This window comes from Aptenodytes patagonicus, chromosome 3 (assembly GCF_965638725.1).
Source record: "Aptenodytes patagonicus chromosome 3, bAptPat1.pri.cur, whole genome shotgun sequence".
In the NCBI taxonomy this organism is placed as follows: domain Eukaryota; kingdom Metazoa; phylum Chordata; class Aves; order Sphenisciformes; family Spheniscidae; genus Aptenodytes; species Aptenodytes patagonicus.
Genome location: NC_134951.1, coordinates 75,315,781 through 75,326,883, shown reverse-complemented (window position 1 = coordinate 75,326,883; position 11,103 = coordinate 75,315,781). Strand labels below are relative to the sequence as shown.

General features: G+C 41.5%; 1 protein-coding gene and 1 long non-coding RNA gene across 3 annotated transcripts; one reads left to right on the top strand and one right to left on the bottom strand.

Annotated features, from left to right (window-relative positions):
* The first annotated feature begins 559 nt into the window (after positions 1–559).
* LOC143158208 (uncharacterized) lies at positions 560–8,867 on the top strand. Its single transcript, XR_012994926.1, has 3 exons — positions 560–675; positions 4,710–4,810; positions 8,806–8,867. It is a non-coding gene; the product is annotated as an uncharacterized LOC143158208 (long non-coding RNA).
* On the bottom strand, positions 928–10,791 carry NUP43 (nucleoporin 43). Of its 2 annotated transcripts, none has more exons than XM_076333870.1 (8): positions 10,665–10,791; positions 10,151–10,273; positions 9,807–9,884; positions 8,717–8,894; positions 5,568–5,703; positions 4,460–4,611; positions 3,344–3,466; positions 928–2,032 (listed from the first exon to the last, which is right to left on the bottom strand). In XM_076333870.1, exons 1-8 carry the CDS (start codon positions 10,782–10,784, stop codon positions 1,818–1,820), a joined length of 1,125 nt encoding a protein of 374 aa, XP_076189985.1. In that variant the 5' UTR covers positions 10,785–10,791; the 3' UTR covers positions 928–1,817. The 2 variants fall into 2 exon arrangements, with proteins under 2 accessions (XP_076189985.1, XP_076189986.1); XM_076333871.1 differs by lacking the exon at positions 928–2,032 and adding an exon at positions 2,130–2,217.
* Between the last annotated feature and the right edge of the window lie 312 nt (positions 10,792–11,103).

The window sequence follows — 11,103 nt, the reverse complement described above, 5'->3', positions numbered from 1 at the left end:
TCCGCCAGCGCCCGCCGCCGCCGCCACGGGCCTCTCAGTTCGGCGCCGCCATTTTGTCGGTGTCTCCGCCGCGGAGGGCTTCCCGGATATGGGCAGCTCCCAGCCTCCCTTGCGCGTCTGGCGCTCCCCCCGCAGCCCCGACCCGGATGCAGCGCGGCAGCGGCCGCCGCCCGCTCCCGCCCCGGGAGGGAGCTCGGACAGCCTGCCCCTGCGTCGGGTACGGCAGCGTGCTGCTGACCTGAGCAAGCCTGCTCGGGGGAGCGGGGGGAGCCACAAAAAACAGACCCGACCCCCCCCCCCCCCCCCGCCAGATTTCAGGCACCGCTTTTTTCTGCGGTGGCGGCACCGACCTGGATGGATAAATACCGATTTTCTAATGGGGGAAAAAAGTTCTGCTCAGCCTCTGTGATCCAATTAATGCCTGAACGAAGGACTCGTTATGGACTAACGTGTAAGTCGCCAGGCAGGAAAACCCACCAGTTATCACTCAGAGATGCATCTCGACCAGTTTGCTTTCCAGGCAGTGTTGCATTTCAAACAAATCGGGAAGCAAAATTTAAGACACTGTAACGAGCCCCTTGCCAACTCCATACACTCCTTTATGAAGAAAGGACAGCCCTGTCCCCAGCGCACCATCCATGTCCTCCAGCCAGGCACACAAGAAATTCAGATCAGGTAAGGTATTCTCATCACAAGAGATCAAGAATGCTGTTCTCGCCGATGTGGAAGTAAAGTACGCTCTAGTGCGGTTTTGATGGAAAATGCAGTGTAAAACCTTACAACTTAATCTGCTGCTGCCCAAATCCTGAGGTTTCCCTCCATCCTTCAGATTCTATCCCCAGGATCAGTCCAAATAACTTAGTTATTTACCTTCCTGTAAAGATGACTACAAGTACATCTATTCGAACTAATTTAGTCAGACCAGTATTCTTGTGCAAAACTTTTTATTAAAAAGATAAAGGGTCCTCTGCAACAAAAGGTAGGTACAACACTAACCACTTATTAACCACAAATTTAACTTTTCAAAGATTGCAACAGACCAGATGTGAAATTTTGATTGTGACAAAGACTATGTCTCAAGTTTAGAAAGTCTTATTCTCACACCTGAAAACACAGCCAAAAACATCTGTCAATTATGACCTCTTGGCTATAAAAAACACTTTTCTGTTGAGGGAGTTACCGGCACATTATCAAGATTGATTTTTAACATGCAGCATCCATGAGAAAGCTGTAAATAATCCAAAATAATGTTATTAAAATGCTAAGATTCTTATAGAACCTTTCACATTTCACAGCTTTAACAGTTTTCCTTTCCAATTCTCATGAACTAACAGAAAAAGTTATGTCCCCTAAATATATAAAAAACTCAGATTAAAAAACCCCATCTCTCAGGTGACATAAAAAGAATTTCAAAGAGCCCCATAGTCTGGCCTTAGAATTAATACTTGAAAAATATCTTTACTGGGGGGGAAAGGGGGGGGGTTTACCTTTTCTTCACTTTGTATGCACGTGTGTATTATGGACGTCGGTTTAGAGCAAACTCTTGCCCTAGCGACTACCTTCCTGCTTACCAAAACCAAACAGGCATTGGGGAAGAAATGAGAGCAAGCTTGCTCAGTTACCCATCCTGCAGCATCAATAGCGAGTGACAGCTGTCAGAATCTGAGGTACCTTACATTTCTTCTGCAGTACCAGGACCAAGCTGTAGGCCTCTCCCCCACATGCTGATAACAGACTAATGAGTATCATTAAGAATGAACCTGACATCTCCCAGTAGTTCAAGGTCACCAGCGCTTCAAAGGGATACTGGAGCCATTTCAGGCAAAAAGTTGTCTGTTCACGTAAATAGCCTCTGCATCAGTACCATATACTAGGCATGGTCCTAAAATATCTAAACTATTCACAGACAAAGTCTGATTTGGAATTAAGTTGGTGATTTCCATGCGGTCTTTGGTAGGATCGTTGCTTAGCCAAGCACTTACTACAGACTGGTTAATGGTATTGTGGGAAGAATAGGTAGTACTTCTTCCCCCTGAAAGAAGGAGAGGGAAAGAGGGAAGAGAGGGAAGTTCCCGTTTAGTTTATAAGTTCTCAGAATTTGCAGAAACATAGTAGGCATGAGACAGACATAATGGGAATATCATTTTACATTTAAGTCAGTTTTCAGATTAGTTAACAGATGTTGTCATCTCTTTGTTGTCATCTCATCAAAAATAGCTTAAAAAAAAAAAATCGAGTACTTGAAGTGATTACAGAAACCTGCTACCAGCTCTGTCCTCAGTTAAGACAAATAGGTCAGTACAGCTATGAACTCATCTCGCTGAACAAACAGTGCAAGTATCTAAAAGTTATTCCAGCCAGAGACTAAAGCAAGGACAGACCTAAGAACGAAGTCTGTTTATGGAGTGTCTTGCTATGTTTGGGGCATCAGCTTTGCTTTAATAACATTTATTCCCTACCATCCCTTCTCCCTGCTTACTCTGCAGCAAGCGATATACCTGGTTTTGACTTTGAATTTTTTTTCCGCATAACATTTTGCATTCAAACTGAAGTCTCACAGTTTGAGAACTACCATTCAGCATAAAATTAACAAGTGGCTGAAGTGGTGCTAAAGGGTTTATATTTAATATACCTGAAAACATGCAGAGTGCAACTTGAATCAGTTATCCTATTGTTTCCCTATATAGAACTAAGCTCTGAATGGCAACTTTGAGGCCAAAGGCAGCAGATGACATCTGAAAGTTTCCCCACTGTTTACAGTCTGAAGTGGCAAGCAATTAAGCAGTCTTTGTGACTAGAATGTGAAAATAAATGTTTATATTAAGTCAGTATCATATCTTTAATTAAAATCCTGCCACGATACAAAGGGATCCAGTTTCATTCACTAAAAATTCCAATTATGACCTTGAATAGTAAATTCATAATTCCACTATCCTATTAGCATATCAATTATTTTGGTATTATAACATTTTGTATATCTCCCTCAGAGACTCAGATAGTAATGTGTTATTTAGGCTGCCTTCATGTCTTTTCTATATACAGATGGTTTTTAAGTGAACACGATCTGTCTTTGAAATACTAGATGTGCCCCTTCACACATTGGACACAGTGCAGCAGATTAAAAAAAAAAAACAAAAACCCAGTCCACAAAAAACTCTCACAACTGTTAGCCTTGTAAGTCGTTTTCCTTAAGTGCCTATCAGGGCTTTCTTTCTAAGAAGAGAAACCAGCTTTTAATTTTCTGTGTTAGGATTGTGTTATTAATTGGGTCATGCGAGAACATTGACTTTAATTATGTTGCCAACTGACAAATTCAGTGCAGATTGACTTCAACCATCCTTACCTTGATGAAGAAAAGATGGTTTTTCGGATATGTCTGTGGAAGTATCCCAGTGCCAAAGAGATCCATCTTCAGAACACGTAAATAAGTGATCGGGGTTGGAGGGATGGAAGTGAACTTCCCACACTGGAAGCATCAAACCAAAACCAAACAAAACCACTTCAGAACGAGTATCAAGTACTTCGCTCAGTGCACTTTGGCTAGTATGATACGGATATGCACTTACAAGAACCCAGGCCTCAACCAAAACCTTCCATTCTTAAGTGTGTGTGGGTAGGAGACCCAAAACCCCACCCTTAGTTATTTACTGCAGTTTTCCCTCCCCTGGGAGAGGAAAAGAAAAAAGGAAAAAAAAAAAAAGAAAAAAAGAAGAGACTATTTTGTTGCATTTTCAGTACTGTGAAAATTGTTAAAGGTTAAAATCTTATCTGAATTCAGGCATTCTGAATACTTTCTCATGCCATCTTCCCTACTATTAAGTTCAAATCTGCACACAGCATGCATTCCTTCCCAGCACACACATTATTATTTTGTGTCTAAATACCACAACTGTGGAAAAGATATTTAAGTCAGTAAAACTTAACATCAAGAAATATTTTTACTCCTTAAATACAATTTTGGCATCAAGTCAAGAAATTTTCAGCGCAAAATGAATTGCTATCTTGTTCATACGAAGTTAGCAGGAAAGTGAGCTGTTTCAGCATTGTGGAGGCACCCAATGGATCTGTACTATCTTCAGTTTCCCCTCCTTCCTCACGTTTTCAAGTTTGTTAGTAACTGCATTCTTGCTTTACTATACCTGCATACCACAGCATCAATTTCTATAACTATTAATATACCTACCCTTCTAGAAACACAGCCATTCTGATTAAATGCATCCAATGACTCATTAAAGAACTGCTTACTAATTCTAGTTTCAGTTTAGACAGGATTGGCTTTTAGATAAGAACAGTCTCGTATACAGAGAAGGAACAAACTGAAGCCAACTGGATGAAGACACATTAAGTAGCAACTATGCGATTGTTTTCTATCATAGCTACAACACCTAATTTTTTTACAGAAATTAGAAATTCTTCTAAAATACAACCTTCTTCTCCCCCCTCCATTTCAGATACTTACTTTCCGCTTCATGAGCATTTAGCAGGGACACTGGCATAGTACCCTGCCTGATGTCCCATATACTCAGCATCCCATCCTGGCCCCCTGTGGCCACAATATGCTGCTGATTGGGATGCCTGTCCACACAGTGCAGTGGAACTCTGTCACCTGTCCTGCAAAGCAGAAGAAAAAACAAACAAACAAACAAACAAACAAACAAACAAACATGAATGCTTTATTCAGCTTCTATTTTCTCCTTCTTAATCCCTAGGAGCGTTGACAAACAAGGTAACGGTATCGACTGCAGCTTCAATTCCTGCAGCATCTGGTCACTACAGGCTGAAGCTGCCTGACACCTACTGGAAATTAGAGGTATGTCAATAACATGAAGGTACAATTGGATGAGCATCAGGTTCTGTGCCCTATGGTACGCAGGCACCTACACAGTATCTGACAGCTTTACAGGAGTGAGAAAACCTTGCATACAGACAATACTCTAAGTATACCTACAATAATAACAAGGTTACTCTGAAATTCATGTTATAATTACAGTTTCAACATATACTAAGAGTTACAAAGGGAGACTGGGCACTAACAAAACCAGGCACCTCAACCACAGCTAATTAACAGCAACGGGAATTATTCCACTGACAACAACAGGATTTGAATCTAGCTCAGTTTGTTTTCTCACGATACCACATAAGGCACAAAATTATCATTCAAACGCATTTCAAATGCCAGAAACTTTATATTAGGCCTGTGGATAAAAACAGATGTAAAGTATAAATCGGGGAAAGAGAGAGTTTTGGGTTGAGGGTTGTTGGTTGGTTTGGTTTTTTTCCTTAAAAAAGAGCAAGTGTACAGGTACAATAGTCCTTCAACAGTTAAATCATAAAACAGACCACCTAAATACAATGCTCCACCACAATAGTAATTCAGCCATTAAGCAGAGTCTGCTTTTGATTATTTAAATACCAAAGAAGTTAAAAACCTTCTTAAAAAAAAAAAAAAAAAATCAATTGTTTATCATCCCATTGTCAAGAAGGCATCAGGAAAGATTTAAATCAGATTATATAAAGTAGCACATGCTTCTCAGTAAATGTGTAAAAAAAAAAAAAGAAGGTCTTACAAAGAAAGTATTTGAGATGGCTCATTTCTTTGCTGTCTGAGGTCCCATATTTTTAACTGTCCAATTGAATTTACTGTCAGGATCTCAGTTGTTCGAAGGAAAGTCACTGCATGGAGCGTACTGCTGTCTGCATTGTCTGCAAGAGAGATGGGGAAAGCTTTCAGGTAAAGCTACAGAATGCTAGTGTCCACTTAATTACAACAAAATAACTCTTTAGAAAACAGAACACAGCTGCTTAAACATGGTTACCACCTCTCTGCATTTTCAGGGGCAGAAACAGACCAGTGTCGTGAAATTTTATGTGTTGCAAGGCTACCCTGTGAAAAAGGAGCCCTTGCTTCCTATATCAAACACTACTGAGACAAATCTGTAAGAAGCTATGTTTAATTAGCTCCGGTGCTTACAGAACTACTTGTTGATCCATAAGATTTATTTCTATCGTTCCTAAGAAGAGGAATCAATTTAGCCAGGTCCATGGTTTTCCTAAGAGTTTTCTTTATATGCTCTGCATCTACTGACACGAGGCAAGCTATGGAGCTTTTCATAATGCTGTTCTGAACACAAGAATCAGTAACTCTGGCTGAGAACGTTAAGCAGTTGTATACAGAAGCACTTAATCCACCAACTTTCTTTAGACCTTTTCCAAGAACTGTTGATGTGATATCCATCCCTGTCCCTAAAGCCAAACCAGAATTATACTTTGCTTGTTAATTTTGATAACTAAATGGCAAAGCTCTTTTTTCAGGTTCTTTTCTCCAGTGCTTCTTTTGGTCAGAATAATTTACACTCTCAAACACGTCACAGCATTGAGGTGAAACTTTTGAGGCTTTAGGAGAGAATAACATAGACAACATATTCTTGATTCTGTTTTTATATAAAACTTTTCATCTTGATTATGATGGGGTAACATTGTTCAGTCTACCTTCACCTCAAGTGTTTTAAAATTCTTTGTGTAAGTCCATACTGAAAATATAGGTGAATTTTTTTCTGCATAAGATGCAAAGCTTTTCTGATACCGAGACAGAGAAGTTAAATTGATGCCTGGTTACAGATACTTGGATGAGTTTTCTTTTCTGCCTACTATTTAAATGAAAGCCAAGGGGAAGGAAAAAAAAACCCCACAGCAAAACACCTTTAAAAAGAGTTGTTAGATTACTGAACACTGAAGTTCTAAATGATTTAAGATTTTGTGACAGAATAACAGTAAGTGATTTAGCAATGATACATCTTTTGGCTCCAAAAGATTTTTACATCATCTCTAACTTTGGAGATTTTTTCCTACCACGATTGACTATAAACATATCAACTTTGTATTATACTCTTAAATCCATTAAACAATAACAAAAATAGCAAGGTACTCCTTTACAAATATTTCATGAGGTGCAAGAGTTCTGTCTTCATGTTAAAATATGTTGAGGGTTCAGCTCAGCGCCTGGGAAATGTGAAGATGTCATTGAATTGGGAACCAGTACAAAGGATTGCTTACACTATAGAACTCCATCCTGCAGAACTTGAAAGCGTTTTCCAAGATGTTCTCTCCCCCTCTCCTACTTTTACTGTAAAACAATCTCTAGTCAATGAGTTCATGCTAGTCCCTTCCACATAACTCCAGGTAAGCTTCACTTACAAGGTCATAGGTGTGACTGACTTATTTAGGGACCATTCCTATTTTAACATTTCCCTTCCCGTTTCCAAAAGGACATTTCTCAATTAATTCAGATGTGACTTCTTAAATGTTTATGTGCCAGGAAATCTCAACGCGAAGTCTTACTGCAGCGTAACACTGGCTGATGCTGCCACTACAAAGCAAGCATTTTTACATAGTACTATCAAGTGAGCACTAAGAAAACTAACAACTTGCATCCTGCACATTATTAAATCTGTAAGTAAGCATCTGAGCAATTGCCCAGAGAAAAATGTAGATTTTTTTTTTGTGGACATCTGCTTCCTGTGAGTCAGCAGAACATTCTACTCTGTTAAACTTGTACCAGAACACTCTGTCTTAATATCTGTATATAAGTAAAAATTTAAAAATAAAATAATCCTTTTTAACTAGTTAATGTTCTCGCCCCTGAAAGGGGAAGTTACTGTGTTTTGTGGGTATGTGTTAATAAAATCTGTCTCATGCCCTGCTATCCTTTTTTTTTTTTTTTTTTAAAGTGCAGAAAGGTTTCCTACAGGAATTCTCAAGGAGCTTCACTACAAGACTGTATGCAATTAATAGGATTAATCTTGTGTGTGTATATACAGCCATGCGCACATAAGTACCCCCTCTAGAAATCCCAGAGCACTTCCTTCCTTAATTGGCTTATAACTGTGTAAATTCCTTCATTCATTAGAGGTAAGATTTTGCTTGAGGAGAAACACAGGTGCTGTGTCAAACTGAAGTTTCAGGGAGAAAGTCCCAGTTTAATAATGCCACTATCAAACGTGGTGTTACTGTCACTTAAATTATTTCTGCCTTTAAGTTTCATATCCAACAGATGCTACAAACTTGTATTCTATTTCCATGAGACTAACATGATGGAAGAGCTGAGAATAACCAAGTTTTGAGACCTTTCATAAACATCTTATACTCTATCACATAATCTATTACTCTAGGAAATACGGAGTTTTTTCACTAAGGGAGAAATGATCACTGTAAGCCATGATATCTGGCAGAACAGGGTACAAACAGTGGTTTCTGGTTCTTGGCATTCCTTTAGACACAGAGAAACATGTTTTTGAATATGGACACCATGAGGGTTAATCTTAGTAGAAATAACAAATTGAAATGACCATTTCACTGACCTGCAGTTATGAAGAACTTTGGACACAATACTTCTTGAAATCTAACCATATTTCATGTATACTGTCATAGCATTTAACAATTCTAGATGAAACAGAAGCCTGCAGAGAATGTTAGGCTTGAAACTTCTCCATCAGTTAACTTGCAAATATCTGAATGAATATAGAAATACATCTGAAATACACTTCAGGTATCTGAAGTCTGGAGGAATATAGGAACAATCTGGAGCAAACACATTCAACTTGGAACATTAAATTCAATTCTCAACTGAATCTTCCTTTTTTTTGGTTATCATTTGAGAAATTAAAATCCAAACAAACCACTCCAAACTAAACTAATTTGAACAGTAATTTTGACATACCTATAGTTCTTACTGCATCCTTTTGGTCAGCTCTGAAGAGATTTATTCTACCATCTTCTCCAACAGTGACAATTTCTGGGTTGTTGCAGATGACTCCGGTACATGCTGCTCCACCACAAGATGTGTCTTGATCCACGTGATAATGGGCTTTCTCCCACCGCTGGTTGGCAGATAAAGTCTAAGTAGTAACCAGACATGAAATTCTGCTGGTAAGTAATGATCTTGATAGAGCAAAGCTTCCAGAATACTCACAAAACCAGAAACAAGCTCCAGGAAAGCCACACTACCTCACAGGAAAGAGAATCTCCTATACAAATGAGAATCAGAGATCTAAATTTTCCTCAACTCTCAAGCACACAACCCTTCAATGAAACATTGACTATTTCTTCTCCGAACCACCTTTTTCACATGAGCTAGAAATCAGAAAGAACACAATCTATTTATAAACTGTGAAATGCCTTTCACTAGACTTATCCCTTCAATCTTTCCCCAGGCCAAGGGAAAAGAGCTGAGGCCTTTAAAAAATATAGGATCAGATTTAGATTGCAAGGAATTTGGTTTATTTTAGGTACCACATCAAACTATTAACAGATATTAGTCTTTATTGTGTCATTGTGAATATATAAAAGTCATTATGCATTTATCTTCAGTGATTTATAATCAAAGCAAGAGACTACAGAGTTTACAGATCTTCCCTCACATGACACTTGTGAGAAGAAATTCAACACGAGTCATTTATATATGCAGAAACTCTAATAAGGCAGGTACAAGTCCATTAATACCCACTCCCCCAAAACAATCTAAACTCTTAAAATATGTTTTCAGTGAATGGACTATTTGGATACAGGTATATACTAACAGATACCCGAGCCTACCTGGCTCTGGAATTTAATTTATGTAGTATGTGTCCAAAATGTTTTTTTCTCTTTCCTTGTATGTATAAAGCCAAAGCTTTTTCTAACAGACTTCAAAAAACTGATTTTGGTATGCAGATGTTTCTTGCTTTATTAGTTTTGAGAAATCTTACGCTAAGATCAAAGTGACCTGTGTTACACAGAATAGCAGCTTAAAGCCAGTGCAAGTTACTTACCTGGTTATTTTGATGATGACGGAATACAGTTACAGTTCCTGTTGATGAGGCAACCACGATTCTCTCTTGATCCAAAAACTAAAGAGAGATAATAAGCATGCTATTAGTTGATGTCAGTACCAAGATGGTAATTTTGATTTTAGAGTAACCTAAATTATTGGTAGGTATAGTAAAAAAAACCCAAAAAACCCAAACCCACAAACTGATACTGGTTGGTTTTGCCCTTCTTCTTCCTAAGAATTTTTTTTTGTCAATCTCAGCATTTTGACAGCTCACTATCACTTAGTTTCTCTTACGTGACAAGCCCTTTAAAAATACAGATCTATTCAACACAGCTCTTTTACCTGCATGTCCATAACATCACCGTTGTGCCCGATGTCACACAGCAGCTGAGGTTCTCCTTGATATTCACCACTGAGGCCCACATTTCCAAGATCTCCAACAGACCAAATGGAGATCCTGTTATCCTGTACGGAAATGACACCACCAGTTTTACTGGAAAATGCTTTTGAAAGGATCTAACAATACGCCAGCCTAGATGTCGGGGCCTTCTCGCGACAGCCGGGGAAAGCAATAGGCTGCAGGCCGCGCACCGCTGCGGAGGAAGCCGCCGCGGGCAGAAGGGAAGCGCTCGCCCGGCGGGACAACCCTGCCGAGCAGCGGGGCGGCCCCCCGGCTTCCTTAGGGCCGCGAGCAAGGCACAGTCAAGCGACCGCCGGACGGGCAGCGCTCACGGCAAGCTCCGGCCCCGCTCTCCCACGCGAAGCGGCGGAGGCGGAGGGGGCGGGGGGCGCCGCCGCCGGTCCCACGCCCCGGCGGGAAGGAGGCGCCGCGCCTCCGGGCCCGCCCGCCCGCTACCTCGTTGTCCCAGGAGCCGGTGGCGAAGAGGTCGGGGGGCTGGAGCGCGTCGGCGGGCAGGGGCCGCCAGCGCGTCTTGCTGATCTTCTGCGACACGAACTTGGCGCACACGTCCTCCATGGCCGCCCCCGCCGCGCGCCGGCTCCCGCCGCTGCCGCCTGCCCCGCCGCGCGCCTGCTGATTGGCTGCGGCGCGACGGCGAGCGCGGAGGGACAGGATTGGGGCGCGGCGGCGAACGTGAGCGCGCCCGGGCGGGCTGGGGCCGGGGCCGACCATGGCGGGGGAGCGGGGCGGCGGCCTGCCCGGCCCCGCCGTATGTAGCAGCCGCATGGCGCCAGCTGCCGGCGTTCACCGCGACGGACAGGCCGGGGCGGGCCGCGCCCCATCAGCCCCGGCCGTTCGCTAACCGGCAGCCGAGGGAAGCGGGCGCGGGGGCTGC